This window comes from Etheostoma spectabile, chromosome 16 (genome assembly GCF_008692095.1).
Source record: "Etheostoma spectabile isolate EspeVRDwgs_2016 chromosome 16, UIUC_Espe_1.0, whole genome shotgun sequence".
Lineage (NCBI taxonomy): Eukaryota > Metazoa > Chordata > Actinopteri > Perciformes > Percidae > Etheostoma > Etheostoma spectabile.
Genome location: NC_045748.1, coordinates 10,190,165 through 10,206,782, shown reverse-complemented (window position 1 = coordinate 10,206,782; position 16,618 = coordinate 10,190,165). Strand labels below are relative to the sequence as shown.

The 16,618-nt window shown below is 38.6% G+C and overlaps 1 protein-coding gene across 1 annotated transcript in view; it reads left to right on the top strand.

The window, feature by feature from the left end:
- LOC116703997 (kinesin-like protein KIF2A) overlaps positions 1–13,016 on the top strand; it is a 15,473-nt gene extending 2,457 nt beyond the window's left edge. The window contains exons 3-21 of the mRNA XM_032539161.1: positions 440–559; positions 904–958; positions 2,037–2,156; positions 4,228–4,328; positions 4,445–4,540; positions 6,102–6,156; positions 6,307–6,469; positions 6,560–6,650; positions 7,123–7,186; positions 7,277–7,368; positions 7,519–7,661; positions 7,754–7,958; positions 8,529–8,639; positions 8,743–8,810; positions 8,957–9,046; positions 9,590–9,731; positions 9,990–10,091; positions 10,400–10,535; positions 12,267–13,016. Of these exons, the coding sequence (XP_032395052.1) occupies positions 440–559; positions 904–958; positions 2,037–2,156; positions 4,228–4,328; positions 4,445–4,540; positions 6,102–6,156; positions 6,307–6,469; positions 6,560–6,650; positions 7,123–7,186; positions 7,277–7,368; positions 7,519–7,661; positions 7,754–7,958; positions 8,529–8,639; positions 8,743–8,810; positions 8,957–9,046; positions 9,590–9,731; positions 9,990–10,091; positions 10,400–10,535; positions 12,267–12,352 (2,040 nt within the window). The 3' untranslated portion in view covers positions 12,353–13,016. The remainder of the gene's footprint in view (positions 1–439; positions 560–903; positions 959–2,036; positions 2,157–4,227; positions 4,329–4,444; positions 4,541–6,101; positions 6,157–6,306; positions 6,470–6,559; positions 6,651–7,122; positions 7,187–7,276; positions 7,369–7,518; positions 7,662–7,753; positions 7,959–8,528; positions 8,640–8,742; positions 8,811–8,956; positions 9,047–9,589; positions 9,732–9,989; positions 10,092–10,399; positions 10,536–12,266) is intronic.
- The last annotated feature ends 3,602 nt before the right edge of the window (positions 13,017–16,618 follow it).

The window sequence follows — 16,618 nt, the reverse complement described above, 5'->3', positions numbered from 1 at the left end:
TACTTGTGTTGTTACAGCCCTGTCTGTACTGGTGTTGTTACAGACCTGTCTGACGAGCTGTGCCAATTAGTCCACGAAGGTCTAGGGTTTATGGGAAATGATGTTCGTTGAAGGCAGCTAAAAAACACTTCTCATCATTTATAAAAAAACGTTCTTATCTCTAAACATACAGAAGGAGCTACAGGACATACTGTAGATGAGGCTCTGTTCCAGGGTTGGACGTTTAGTCTTTATAATGTATTTTTACTTTATAATATGTAAAAAATGACTAAATGTCAGTGGGATTTTGATTGAAGTTTTCCGACCACTGGACCAGAACCTGCAAGTCCTGGTTTCACTTCAGCTCTCTATTTACAGGGCTCTCTTGCAAGAGAGATCTACATCTGAATAAGGTTAAGTTAGAATAATAATATCAATCTTTGTCTTGTTTCTGCCCCAGATTGATCTGGAGAGCGTCTTTGCTCTGAATCCAGATGTTGTTCCTGACGAGGAGATACCACAGAGTCCCGAGGCTCCTCTTCCTCCCTCCAACGCTGCTAAAACCAGCAAACTCCCCAAGGTCTGCTCCTCATCATCAATCCTTTGCTAATATAATCCATTACAATGACATGTTCATACATTATTAGTCATGACTGGGAGAAAACAAGCTGTTTTTGTCCAATTTAGGGACTTTTTTTCGAGTCAGTTTTGTGTTCACTTCCTTGTCAAGGGCGTAGGTTCGGTTAAAGACATTTTTAGGGAAAATTTGTGCCTAAACTGCCATAATGATTTCAGCATGTGATTCTCTATGAATGGGACATAAACCCAGTGTTGCATGTTGTTATTGAACAGTGTCTCTAAACTCAGTCTACTTTCAACTCTGTAAAGGTTCATGGTTCTGTCTTTTTGTTTTTATATTTTCAGACCAAACGGATGACAGCAATACCGAAAGCTGAGAATCCTCCACGGGAGAACAGAGGTATGTTTGATTTAAATCAGAGGTTTTCTTAAACTGACTTTCTCCCGCGCTTTGTGTTCTTTAAAACCCTTAGTGCCTAAAAGTCAAACACCTTCATAACTCAGTCATATCTGGACACACATACACACGTTTTTAGAAATACACACATGTTTTTAGATTCAGTGTGACTTACATTTTGTGAGGACATCATTATCTCCGTGGAGGCGCCTAGAAATCAAAGGAAAAAGACATATTAAAGCACGATTGTTGCTGATATTCTGTTTTTTATGAATGAATTGTAAAGGATAGGCACAAATAAGCCTTGTTCTTCAGGCTATAGATGCAATTAGAGTGTTTTTCTACAATAATTTCCAGGTAGAAAACTCCTGTGTCCCGTACAGACAATTTAACAGCACTGATTTAACAACTGGATACGCTCATCTCCTTCCTCTAAAATGCATATTTGATGCTTTCACATATCAACACTTGACTAACGTTAGCGCTGAGAGCTAATTTACCTGTCGGGCCACAGACAATGACAGAACCCAAACTAGCAGTCGGTCCGACCGGCGGTGAGATGCTGCTGCTCCTAACGCCAGCACAGCAGCACAGAGCAGAAAATATACACATTAGACAACAGACCGCTCGGACCACATACTGTAAATATATCTTTACATGTTACAGTTACGGTTGTAAATGACAACATAAATAAATAACAAGTTTGCAGTTTTCAAATCTCTATAATTGTCAACCCATTTGTCACTCCATTTTCAGTTATTAATTGTGTGGGTTATATTGTGTGAAATGGATTGATGTAAACATGTATGACAATGTTTTTGTTAGTTCCATATTGGCCCAAATTGTAGTGCTATCTTCATTGTAATGCAAAACGAAATAAAGCATTTATTTATTCAAATAGTCATCTATTTTTGGACGATTGACTAATGGATTAACTGACTTATCGTTGCCACTCTAACTACCTGCATGAAAAGATACCAGTGGATTTGAGTGGAAAATATTATATCTTATATAGTTGTTTTTTTTAATAATTTTTTTTAAATGCATGACTATTATCTTGGATTTTCTGTTTCCTTCTCAGCTGCAGCGGTGGGAACCACCCGGGCCCGTCCCAGCCAGCAGAGCCAGGCTGCAGAGCCGCCCCCCCCCGCCATCGCTCCCCAGTCGGCACTCAACCAGTCGCTGCTACAGCTGCAGAACGGTAACACACAGCCTCTCCGTCTGGAGCAGACAGGTCCCAGGTTCAATCAAGGCCCCATCAGTGGTATATAGTAAACTAAAACTACAACTAAAACGACAATATGCAGTGAAAAACATTTTATCAAACTGAAATTTGAAAAAAATAAAAGCTGTGTCAGAATTCAAATACCTAGGCATTTTATTAGACTCTAAACTAACTTTTAAATCACAGATAAAAAAGGTGTGCAATCGGGTCAAATTTAATATTGCAAATTTCCGGTTCATAAGAACACACTTGTCACTTCAGGCAGCGAAAATGTTCATGTACAGTATGGTTCTGTCTCACATCACTTACTGTCTAACAACCTGGTCACAGGCAAACAAAACAACACTAAAATCCTTAGAGTCACTTTACAAACAGACAATCAAAATTCTGGATAAAAAACCATCAAGATTCACCATTGTGCCTTTTACAAAAGCATAAACTTTTAAGTTGGGAAAATGTCATTAAGTATCAAACCTCTGTCTTTTATAACAATCATCCTGGTCTGTCATCTCCTCCACTCAGTCAGTTTGTGACCATTAGGAACTCCCACACAGAGAGTAACACGAGGGTCGGCCCGAGGAGACTGTTTTTCCTCTGGCGAAAGTGCATTTAGTCAGAGTGCCTTTTCAGTCACGCAGCACGGGAGTGGAACTCTGTCCCTCAGAATATCAGAGACCTCACCACTTACACTCTGTTCAAAAAACATCTAAAAAGCTGGTTCATAACCATCAGACATGTCGGCTTAATAAGAAAATGTTTTTCACTCTACCCAACCGTGCTGCAACTTTTGTCCTATTTGTGAGTATCTTTTTTATTTTTTATTTCCCTAATGTCTGTATTACATTTGTAGACTGTATTTATCAACGTGTTGTAAAGAGTTTTATCTGTTTTACTACTTTTTTATTTGTATTGTTGACTGTAATTTTCTTATTGTTGTTTTTTTTAGGGAGAAAATTTTAAGATCTGTCCAGGGACAACGGATGAAAAAACAGCCTTTTGGCTAATTCTGGTGCATTTTCCAGCATTTTACTTAATGTACACTGTCCCTGTCAAATAAATTATTATTATAAATCTAATAAAAACAAGAGCAGCTCGATTATGGGGGAAAAAAATCTTTTGGTCAAGATTGAAATCCTGATTATTTAACACGATAACTCATTGACTTTTGGAAAGAAGTTGCACTTATTGAACTTAAAAAAAAACTGTGAAATTTCCCTTAATACTTTCCCAGTTGAACTGGTTGAATTCCCTTTTTAGAACACCAGACAAAATAGGAGTTTACTTGCAAAATGTAATGTGCAAAAAATTACATTTCACAAATGCTAGGAGCTAAAATCGATCAGAATATGATAAATTCACAGCCCTAGTGTGTTGGTATTCACTGGCGCAGGGTAACGTTGCAGAGGCCACAGCCAGTGATGTCATGCTCCCACACAGCTGTGAGCGCGAGGGCGTCAAAGGCTCTTTCACAGTCGCCCTCTGGCTCTGCCTCTGGACTCATACTACAGCGCTTGTTTTAGTTTCCAGCTGTGGACGTTTCAATTTGCATAAATGTACACTGCTGTTGAAATATACAGCATAATAACTTCAGATTCAACCCTCAGAGCATGACATTTGAAATCCAGCAGAATCCCTTCTTACAATAAGTCTGGAGATTACTATATTTTTAACTGTTTAAAACCAACAATGAATGTGAATGTGAAGTATAATGCATGCACGCAAAGCCGGATATATTTTATTCTTCAGTGCAATAAAGCTCCATCCAAAAACTATTAACAACTAGCCGCATAACAAGTATTTAGAAGTTCTTTATATGTTAAAGTAACACAATGAGAGTGTAAAAGTCCTGCTTTTATTTTATTTAAGTAAAAGTGTGAGTATTATCAGAATTATGTACTTAAAGTATCAAATGCAAAAGTACTATATTACATTATTAGATATTATTGGTTTGTTGCAGTGGAAACATTTAAGTATTAAGTAGCATTTTTATGTAGCCTTTGCAAATGCATTACTTTTTGTCGTGATTGTTTTCCGCCGTTCTTTCCAGCACGGAGGAAATCTAACTGTGTGAAGGAAGTTGAGAAGCTGCAGGAGAAACGGGAGAAGAGACGACTCCAGCAACAAGAGCTCAGAGAGAAGAGGGCACAAGTGAGGAGCAAACCCGCGCACACGCACACACACACACACACACACACACACACACACACACACACACGTTTCATGTGTTAGTTCATTCGTTACTTTAGCTTTCTGTTCCTTTTCAGGAGGTGGACGTCAATTTACCAAACTATGAAATCATGTGTATGATCCGAGACTTCAGAGCCAGTCTGGACTACAGGCCTCTAACCAGCAACGACCTGGTAGGTCCGCTTTAGAGCCGGGTTTCCAGATTCAGTTCATAGAAACAAGTGAGGGTGTCTAGATGGTTGAGCAGTTAATAAGCCGGGCGGCGCGATCTTTCGTTTTTTTAATTGCCATCGCCATATCAACTGAGGCAATAACCATATTGCGAAAGACACTGGTTGAAAGACAACGTTAGTAGAAAACTGCACTTTTAAATGTAAATGTCATGCATTTATACAGTGTTGCAAAAGAAAACAAAACAAATTAAAACAAAAAATTAAAACACAATCAGAATTTACCAAAGACTAAAAAAAATAAAAAAGGATAAGTTTGAGAAGGAGCAGGCGGAAGCATAGAGCTTATTAGGTCTTGCACCTACTTCACAATATTATGTTATTACAAACCAAGAGCTATGCAAATACAGCATACAATCTTTCAGGTCTTACAATAACTTATACAACAATATACAACAAAACCCTTACATTACAGTTCCATTCCCATGTTTCGGTCTATTTCTTTCTGTATTGGTCAGGTATTGATTTCTTTTAATCAGTTTTTGAGCTGAATGATTTAATGGCTCTGTTTGATGCCATTGTTCAGTATATTCCACAAGATCATGTTGAATATTCAATTCAATCTTCAATTCATTCAATAAAAGAATCTTGGTTATGATTTCCTTTCATTTGTTTTAAATTCAACAAGAAATTCATTGTATTTTAGCAGAATATTGAAAGCAGAAGAAATGCAGAACTGAGTACATGGTTTAATTATAGCAACTAATATTGTTATCACAATATTCAACAAAGTTATCGCATATTCTCCTCATATTATGTAGCCCTAGATTTAAGGACATTCAGTTCTGGTTACTTCCTCCATAAACTAATCTTACATTACTTTTATTTCTTGCACTTTAGCTATGTACACTTACGGTTTAGTTTTTCCCAGAGGTCAATAAAGGTTTCTGATAATCACCAGATTATCATCAGATAAGAAGTTACTTTCACATATTTAAATATTAGGTCAGCTGTAGAAGCATCCGTGAGATCTTAATTAGAAACAACTACTGGGTATTTAACCAAAAGAACACAGCTTTATTGCTTGTTGTGGAGCTTGTTATCATCAACTACACTATAACAAGCTTAATCTTTAACCCCACCAGTCATTACAAGCTCAGCAGCCCAACATTGTTAAAAACCACGTTGCTTGGTGTTAATCCCAAATCTTCCAAATAAACCACATGGCTGGTTGCATTTTTGGGGAAATGTGTATAAAATGATGCGCAAGACATCTAGAATATTTCCATTTGATGAATTGGTGCAGCCAAACAAAATATTGTGGTTGCGATATAAACATCATATAGCTTCAATAAAGAGCTGAAACAAGCGAATATAGAATATATGTGAAACTGTCAGCGTGGAATACGTAGGTTTTTTCAAATATAAAGCTACTTGGGGGAAATAAATGTGTACATTTCTAATCTCTTTGCAATGTCTGCAACATAGTGTCCAGTACATAAAGGACTGCTTGTCCTGAGAAATGATGTAAAGTACAATTTATCTGTGCCTTTTGATGTTTCAGATCGAGGAGCACAGGATATGTGTGTGTGTACGGGCACGTCCACTCAATAAAAAAGGTAATTAGAGTAGCTTCATACAATCGATGTGTTGGGACACAAAGCAAAGTTTATGTCTGAACAGTTTTAATAACCTATATCTTTTTGTACCGTAACGTTTACGCATTAACAGAAATTGTAATAATGAAGTCTTTGTCCATGTCTCTGTAGAGTTGACAATGAAGGATTTGGACGTGATCACCATTCCCAGTAAGGACGTGGTGATGGTCCATGAGCCGAAGCAGAAGGTCGACCTGACCCGGTACCTGGAGAACCAGACGTTCCGATTCGACTACGCCTTCGATGAGAACTCCACCAATGAAATGGTTTACAGGTAACTGGTTTCTCTATAGAACCCCGAAATGTTCAATATGGAATAAATAAAAGACATTTTAAACTAATCCTCTCTCTCTCTCTTTCTCAGGTTCACTGCTCAGCCGCTGGTCGAAACCATTTTCGAGCGGGGCATGGCGACTTGTTTTGCTTACGGACAAACTGGAAGTGGAAAAACCCATGTGAGGGCTTTGATTTTTGAACAAAACTAAATGTTTTTAGTCAGGGTACGCCCAGGATTCTTCAAGTTAAATTTAAGACTGTTAAAGACCTTTTTTTACACCATTTGGGATGAAATTTTAATGCCAACTTTACGGCCATATAATGGAAAATCAGTGTGGATTTTAAGTCCAAGAAAAGAAGTGTTATCGAATAACATTATCTGAATTTAATGAAACCATTTCAGATCAAATTAATAATATAAGTGTTGCATATAGCGCTCTTATGCTATAAAACTAAAAATACCCCCACAAAATACTTATTTAATCCTGTGAAAGGACAAGAAAAAATGTAAGACCTTTCTAAACGGAACTCAGTACTGTTGAGGCCTAAGTTCTTAGAATACTACATGTAATACTTTTTTAAAACTTGTAAAACCCTTTGGGAACCCTGTTAGTGCCCATTTCCTGTTTTAACTCGTATCTTCTTTTTTAGACGATGGGAGGGGACTTTTCAGGAAAGAACCAGGACTGCTCTAAAGGGATCTATGCACTGTCTGGTTAGTGGCTCCTGCTCCTCTACAGTGTTCTCACTGCTGGTTTCTGCTTCTCAACGCATTCTGAAGTCTCTGTTTTCTTTCCTTGTGCAGCCAGAGATGTCTTCCTCATGATTAAGAAACCAAATTACAAGAAGTTGGATCTCCAGATCTTTGCCACATTTTTTGAGATCTACAGCGGGAAGGCAGGTGTCTTTTAACACTTTTATTAATAGATTTATTGAAGAAGAAGACTGTGAGTGTTGCCTCTGACACTTTGATGCAAGCCTAACTGACCAAAAACTCTCTGATGCATTTTCAGTTCTGACCCAATTTGTGTTTGCATATGAAAAAAGGTGTTTGACCTGCTCAACAACAAAACCAAGTTGCGGGTCCTGGAGGACGGGAAGCAGCAGGTGCAGGTGGTGGGGCTACAGGAGAGGGAGGTGAAGTGCACAGAGGATGTCCTCAAACTCATTGAAGTGGGAAACAGCTGCAGGTAGGAGACATGGCACCAAGAGCAGCAGTTTGTTTCTGAAAGGCTTGGACCGGTCCTCGGGGATAAGCTTCATGTCTCTGCGTCTCCTTCAGGACCTCCGGTCAGACCTCGGCGAACGCTCACTCCTCTCGGAGCCACGCCGTCTTCCAGATCATTCTCCGTCGACGGGGGAAGATGCACGGAAAGTTCTCCCTTATTGATCTGGCGGGGAACGAGAGAGGAGCCGACACATCCAGCGCGGACCGCCAGACCCGCCTCGAAGGAGCTGAGATCAACAAGAGCCTGCTGGCGCTAAAGGTCTCCTGCTCAGTCCTTATCAACCTGTTGTCAAAATTGCAGTCGTCTAGGCCAGTGGTTCCCAAACTTTTTCAGCTCAAGACCCAAAAGAGAAATTTAGTGTCTCCCCGGGATCCAAATTTACAAAAATACACCATGAATCATTGTAACATCTACATTTTTAAACTGTGGACAAAAGACGGAACAAACCATGAATTTAAATGTATATGAAGTATATTTATTCCATTATAAAAGTAAACAAAAACAGAAAAAGTCTCTATTCTCCTCTCTGTGTCTCACCCCTTTCTCAACTCATGTTCTTATCCCCCCCATCATCCCTCAGTACCGACACCAACATTTTTTTTAAATAATGCTGACTTGAATTTAATGAGATGTATGTGGCTGGTTGAAGATATCAACCAGCTGATCTATTATAGGTTCGGTTTTTGAAAGTGCCGCATTCTGAGGTCATGCTGAGCATTTAGTCTGTTCTCTGCCAATTGGCGACCCAATAAAACGGGTCCCGACCCTAAGTTTGGGAAACATTGGTCCAGGCTAATTGATGATGATGATGTTCCTGTCTGTCTGCAGGAGTGCATTCGAGCGCTGGGCAGGAACAAACCTCACACTCCCTTTAGAGCCAGCAAGTTAACCCAGGTGCTGCGAGACTCCTTCATAGGAGAAAACTCCAGAACATGCATGGTAGGACAAAAGCAGAGCCGTGCGTATGTTATTGTACTGCCTGTGGACGAATGCATTATTGAAAATATAACCGTCTCCTCTCCTCTCTCTCTCTCCTGCACAGATTGCGACCATCTCTCCTGGAATGGCGTCATGTGAAAACACCTTGAACACGTTGAGATATGCCAACAGGTAAATCAAATTGTGTTTTTTGTTTGTTTGTTTTTAAATCTTTAAATTACACTGATGTGATAATAGTTGCAAAGCATATTGTGATCCTCTCCGGTCTCTTCTTCTTGGGTTTGTGTTTTCCTGTCTCTCTCCTGCCGTGTTTCCAGAGTAAAGGAGTTTGGGATAAGTCCCTCAGACATTCCCTTCTCCCAGAGCGGAGGTGGAGGGAGTCGCTCTGAACTCTCCCCTTCTTATGAGTACGATCAATTTACTACGTCTCTCAGAACTTCTCTCCATGTTGCTCTTCACAACAAGCTACCACCACATTGCCATATGACATCACTCATTAAAACCACTTTTTGGTGCTTCATGTCCACTCAGAAGTTATCCAAGTCGCTTAGAGCTATAGAAATATAGAAATTGTAGTCTTTTCCCCCACCCCCCACCCCTAGTGGATAGTATAAACAGATATTATACATATATAAATATTTGCCGTGGGGTTGCAGCTGTCTGTGTACTTGTTTGCTGCGGAGTATTAACAAGCCTTTACAGTAGGATGATAATGCATGTTGGCCCAATATCACTTTATCTTTTTATCTATTTCTTTAATTTTGCATTACAAGTTTTATTTGTTGATGTTCACCTGATTTTATTTCATCCAGGCTTGCATGCAGTCAGTCTGTAGTGTTTGTTTTGAGCATATTCCCCAGCAACATGTCTGCATATTGAATGCTCCTACCAACCTGTTCGCTACATCAGATACCTCCGCAGCAGTCACCATAGTCACATTGTTCTTTCAGGGTGAAGGAGCTGACGGTGGACCCTTCAGCAGCGATGGACATCCATCAGGGAGGACACAACCAGCTGGAGGTGCTGGAGGCTCAGTGGGGGGTCGGCAGTTCTCCCCAGAGAGACGATCTGAAGCTGCTCTGTGAACAGAACGTGAGACAAACACATATTCATTCCCTCGTGTGTATGTCAGCTTGATTCAACAAAGCAATTAAAAGGAAAGGTCAAGTCTTAAAACAATACTCACATTCACATAAGTGAATTTAAAAAGTATTTGGTAGCTGTAATCATTCCTCCTGTTCCTACTGGCCGTTAGAGAGAGCCACACAGTTTTTGGGTTTCCAGCAGACTGCAGTCCATCATGTCACAGTGTCACTGGTGTAAAAACGAACATGGCCATTCTCTCTGCAGGAGGAGGAGGTCTCCCCGCAGCTCTTCACTTTCCATGAAGCCGTCTCTCAGCTGGTGGAGATGGAGGAGCAGGTCCTGGAGGACCACAGGGCCGTTTTCCAGGTACAGTAGAGCCTTCAGGAACAGAAGAAGCTCAGAAAAGTCAAAGTCTTATTTTAACGTGCAAAATGTGCAAATCCATCAATCAAATTGTGTCTAAACCCTGAGAGATACTGTAAGAATCCAAAACCTATAGATCAATACAGACTGTTTTTCCATATTTTCCTTCAAGTAATCCATATCTAATGTCCATTTTAGTTCAAATCTAGGCCAGAATTTCATTCCCGTTGTCTTTATCAGCCTGTTTTTTTTACTTATAAAGTTTAAACAACACAGAAGCGTTGTGTTAAAACTGCAGCGTGTCCTTACAGGAGTCGATCCGCTGGCTGGAAGATGAGAAGGTGCTTTTGGAAATGACGGAGGAGGTGGACTACGATGTTGAATCATTTGCAACTCAACTAGAACAAATCCTGGATCAGAAGATTGACATCCTCACTGAGCTGAGAGGTAAACATCATTTGTTCATTTGGTGTGTAGAAATAGTGAGAAATGGCGTCACAATTACTCAGAGCCCAAAGGGACACCTTCACAATCAAACAGTCCAAATCTCAACATTATTACTAAAACTTTACAAGTATCACTAAACAATTGTCCAAAATTGCTTTCATTTGGTGTCTGTCGATCAATTAATCCAGTAGTTCCCATTCTTTTTTTCTGCAGGACCCCCCCCCCCCTTTAGTAAATAAAAAATAAAATACTGTCAAGCAATCATGGCCAATCCATCTATCTATCTATCTATCTATCTATCTATCTACTTATCTATCTATCTCTCTGTCTATCTATCTATATCTCTATCTATCTATCTATCTATCTATCTTATATCTGCTCTGTCCTATCGATCTATCCATCTCTCTGGGTCTTATCATCGTAGATCTCTATCTACCTATCTATCTATCTATCTACTACTCTTTCTATCTATCTATCTATCTATCTCTCTGTCTATCTATCTACTCTATCTATCTATCTATCTATCTCTATATCTATCTATCATCTCTCTGTCTATCTATCTATATCTCTATCTATCTATCTAATCTATCTATCTATCTATCTATCTACTCTATTCTATCTATCTGTCTATCTATTCTATCTGTCTATCTATCTACTCCTCTACTATCTATTCTATCTACTATCTATCATTCTACTACTATCTATCTATCTATTCTCTCTGTCTATCTCGTCTATCATCTCTCTTCATCTATCATCTCTATCTATCTATCTCTCTATCTATCTATCTCTCTCTATCTATCTATCTATCTATCTCTCTGTCTATATCTCTATCTATCTATCTATCTATCTACTCTCTCTATCTATATCCTACTATCTATCTATCTCCTGTCTATCTATCTCTAATCCTACTATCTATCTATCTATCTCTCTGTCTATCTATTTCATATCTCTATCTATCTATCTATCTATCATCTATCTATCTCTCTGCTATCTATCTATCATCTATCTATCTACTCTCTGCTCTCTCTGTCTATCTATCATCTATCTATCTCTCTCGTCTAATCTATCTATCCATCATCCTCTAATCCATCTATCCATCTATCATCTATCATCTAGCTATCTATCTATCTATCTATCGTTGATGCATGGAAATTCAGTTCAGCTTATTTGAGAAGGGGACAGTGCAAATTAATAAATGCTTAATTTGAAAATCTGATTCAAAAGGCTATTTTTCATCTGTAGTCCCCTGGCCATGATGTAAAAAAGGCTTTAAAATATTGATACATATCTTAAAGATGCACCTTTTATTTTGAACGTTTAACTTTATATTTATTCTTTTTTCTTAAAAATAATGTTTTTTTTTCCATTTAAATGTCTGGAAAAGCTCTGTAGTGATTGATAGAAATGTAACTGATTGTGTTAAATGGGTTTTATTTATTTATTTATGATTTTTGTCTCATATCCATCGCAGTCCCTGGAAATTAATGAAAATCTAAACCGCATCATGGCAGACTTGTGATATCAGCAAAGAGTCAATATAATGTTGTTTTGTGATAAAAGTTGCGATTTACACCCCTACTGAACAGGTCTTTAATTGAAAATGGCTTGAGGAAAAAAAAGACTCAAGTACAAATACTGCAAATTTGCATAAGTGCAGTACTTGTACAGTAACTGTACTTAGTTACACTCCACCACTGGTAACCTGTGCCGTGATGTTCTCTCCTCTTTCAGATAAAGTCAAGTCTTTCCGTTCCGCACTGCAGGAAGAGGAGCAAGCTAGCCAACAGATAACGCCGAAGAGGCCTCGTGCACTATAGGAACACATCAAATATAAGATATTCACTGTAATATTGACTTAAGAAAGGTGAAGGCCTGCCACTGAGGAGGTCGAGAGCTGATGTAGCTCAGCTGTGATTTTATGACTTACTGTCTCCTGTCCTTAACCTCTTTGCTGTACAGGCTGCCATCGCTTCCCATCATGCATCTGTCCATCTGTAAAACCAAAGAGCAGACCGTCTTTGCTCTTTTATCCCCCTGTGAAGTGTATTTATAAGGTTTTTGTATGTGTGACGAGTCACAAGTGCTTCATTTTAAAACAAAAAAGGTGAATAATTATGTTTAAAATACATTTTTATAGAGTCAAATCATAGCTTATCCTCACTTTGGCCAATTTTTATAAACAACTTTTTGTTATTTTGTGCAATATTCGGAGGATTTTATTCCTGTTCGTCCCTCTTGTTACAGCTCAGGGTTGAACAGGGCATGTGTGTGTAAAATGAGCCACTGTGTGTTTGTGTTGATACTGTGTGTAATATATGTCTGACTGAGAGAAAGCTTAAAACTAAATTAAACTTGCATTACATTCAATGACCTGAAGGGGGCACTATAATCAAAGACAAAGCACTTGATTTCAGTGTTCCACACAACAATTACTGAAACAGTAATTTTTCATTTGCCAAAATAAAGGAACTCTACTTCTTGTTGCTCTCCGTATTTATTCTGTAAACATGTTTAAATGTGAAGATTATGATGTATTTGTTACTTCTGACAGACTGTTTATTCACAACATTTTAAATCAGCAGTGCACAGACGTTTGGAGGGGCCATTACTCTAATCTGGAAAAAAAGACAGCGTCCCTCTCTGGTCTGGAGACTTGTGGTCGGCCTCATCTTGAATAGAATTATATTATATATTAGAATAGGAATAAAGTAACTTATACAGTAAATTGTACTTTTCACGACTAAACACTGACACTAGTGCTGCCAGTTGACCTTTAGACTGATTCAGGTTGAGATAACTAATGTTAGGATTTGGCACCATAAATAATATTTATGTGTGTACATACTGTATATATACTATAAAGAACAATTAAAACATGACTACAGCTAGTAAAAGTATTTTACGCAACTGGAACTTTTGATGTACAGTACATAAAATAACTAATTCACAATAGTACACGGCACAGACACAATTTACTGTGCATTTATTATCAAATGAAACATTTGTTTTAATAAGTTATTAGCCTACTCCAAATTAAAGAAAATGCTTCTGATAAAATAGGCCAACTTCACTTTAAATGAATAATGTAGGATGGTAGCTTGGCTTTATCAGATGCTTCTCTCACAGCTGGTCTGCTGCCAGTTTGAATCCAGCTCTGCTAAGTTTCAGATCTTTTAGCTGCTTCTTTGAGCTCTTTCTCTCTCTTCTTCTTTGTTGTGAGAATATATATATATATATATATTTTTTTTTTAAAGCAAAGTTTATTACATTAACCAATTGGGACATTAATGTATCATCTCATAACAAAATAAGGCCCCATATTTTATTGTTGGTTGAAATCTCACGTAACATATTGAGTGTAAACAACGTATGAGCTGGCATGATTCAAGAGCCCAGACATCACTTCTGCAGAACGCGCACTGACGTAACGGACGTAATTAACGTAGCTACGTTAGCTACGTTGGCTGCGTTAGCTACGTTAGCCTGCTGCTGCTACAGCTGTCATTAGCTTTGGTTGCTATGATTGAATAAAAATTTTTTTTTTAAAAAGCTTTGGTTGCTAACGTTGCATTTTACGTTACTATAACTAAGGCAATGCTGCACGACGTGATGCTTTCAAGGTTTTGTTTTACTGTTTCGACCTATTCTTGCCTTACTTCCTTCTTTCTACCGTCTTTTTCCAAGTTGTTTTTACCTTTTTTCATTGACCTGTAAATGTTTTCCAGGTACAAGGCTGTTGTTTAGTGAATCTACAGCTGAAATCGCTGAATTGTGTCTCTTTATAAAGACTTTTTGTTCTACCAAAAATGATTGGCACTGGTTAAAAACTGTTTAAAGCGGGTATCATCATTGAGCGGTTTTCCCGCCATCTAAAATGGCGCGGATTCACTTACCAGTAGAAGACGTTCAGTCGGTCGAACAAGTGACACAACCGGTCAGATACAAATCACTCGCACCTGCTGACAACAACACAAAACGTCCTTCTTTCATAGTTCATCCTCCATCCCATAAATCTACCAAAAACAGCCCGGCTCCCGCGGCTCTACCGGCTCCCATCTCCCGGCTCCCGCGGCTCTACCGGCTCCCCCGGCTCCCATCTTCCGGCTCTCGGCTCCCCCAACTCCCGGCTCTCCCGGCTCCCAGGGCTCCCCTGGCTCCCGGCTCCCAGGCCGTCTGCATGGTCTGTTCCCTGGAGCCGGAGGCTGCTGCACACCTGCCGGTAACAACAAAAGAGCCATGGACGCTATTAAGCATAGACAGTTAAAGGAATTAAGCAACAACGGAGTTTCATGGGACTCACAGCTGGTTTATAACTAACTGTTTTTGTTGGCAATTAATTTATGTTCACTGTTAAACTGTTAGTTTGCCGTTTTGTTGACATCATAGACTAATGTAGGCTATATTATTAAAACTATACAGTCTATGGTTGATATGGACTCTTGCTAAACTTTAATTTCAACTGTTAAGGACTCATTTAAGTTATTAAACGGTACTAAAATTTAAATGTATACATTGGTGTTGAACTATGGGTTTTATAATTTGTTGGGTTGACACAATTGAAAATATAATCTTTGTCAAGCTGCTACAGCATGTTAGCCTGATTAGCAATTAGCACTAAATAAGGTAGGCTACAGTTGTGAATGTCATCAGATTTATAGGTATTTGGTCAAGTATTGGATATATTAATTTTGACAAGATGATGAATTGACTACTGTAGAAGAAAAGGGATGGGTAAAAAAGTATATTAGCTTTTGAGATCTTTCCATCAAAACCAAATGTTGACACCAAAGTGTCCATCAGACATTTGTTGAGATACTTTGTATGCTGAAATTGCTGAAACCGACCAACAGACCCACTGTAGCATATCTAATAAACTCACACGTACACATGTATTTACCGTCCAATTGTATTTATTCCACATAACAGACAATGGTAGAGAGACAGCCGGGCGCAGGTCAGCCCGATCTGCCTGAACACATATGAACTATAGGAGACATTAGTACCTACCTACTGTATCCTCTGTCTGAAAACAACTAACTGGTGTTGTTACTCAAGTACACACAGTGATTTAATCAGTTTGTATCATGAATTAAAAGGATAACACTTTCCAATCATGTAAAAAGAGGTTATGGCCTTTTGTATACAGGTGCTAACAGCATACAGAGAAATAATACTTTATTTTAAAGCCCCTTGTTTAGCATTTACAAGCACAATATTAACATTGGATGAAAGGTTTGTAACACTATGTCTGTAGTCAGTCATAATATTTGTTAAGTTAAAGGCGCCGTAGGTAAGATTGTGAAGATCCAGGACTTAGCCAAAAAATTTGAACATTAACAACTTCTCAGTCCCTCCGCCCCTTTCTGCTAAAGCCCAAAAACGGTCTCCTAAGCCCCTCCCCCCACAGGGAGAATTAATGCTTGTGCATGAGCAGTGATTGACACGCAGTTAGACACGCCCCCCCTGGCCCTGATTGGTGCATCTGAACAGGGAGCGGTGGATTGTTGCAAATCACACTACAAACTGTAGGTGGCGCCAGAGAAGCAAGATTTATTTTTTAAATGATCTGCTTCGTGTAGTTCTACTGGAATTGTAAGGGGCATTTTCAGCAAATATGACAGAAAGTTAGTTTTATAAGTCTTACCTACTGCATCTTTAAGGTGGACAAAATAATGTAATTTCACTAACATCACAATAAATTAAGACACATTTTGGCACAAAGCCTTCTTCAGAGCATTTAAGAGAAGGCTCTACTGTAGGAAGAGTTGAAATTGTTACAAATAAATACAGTGTAATAATTCTTAACATTATAATTGCTTACAACTACATAGTGTTATGTGTTACAGTGTGTTTGTATGTGTCTGTACTGCTCATAAATGCTAAATAACAGGGTTAAAATATAAAGTGAAATACTTTAAAATCAGAGCATATCAAACTTGAATGTAATCTCTAAAACTCAGCTGAAGATAAACCTCTGTAGGTCTCTAAGCGTCTTATCCAAAAGTGGCAAAAATTGTAATATTCTCACATATAATCAGCAGAATGTTTTGATATACACTTCATTAAACAGTGAGGACATAGTG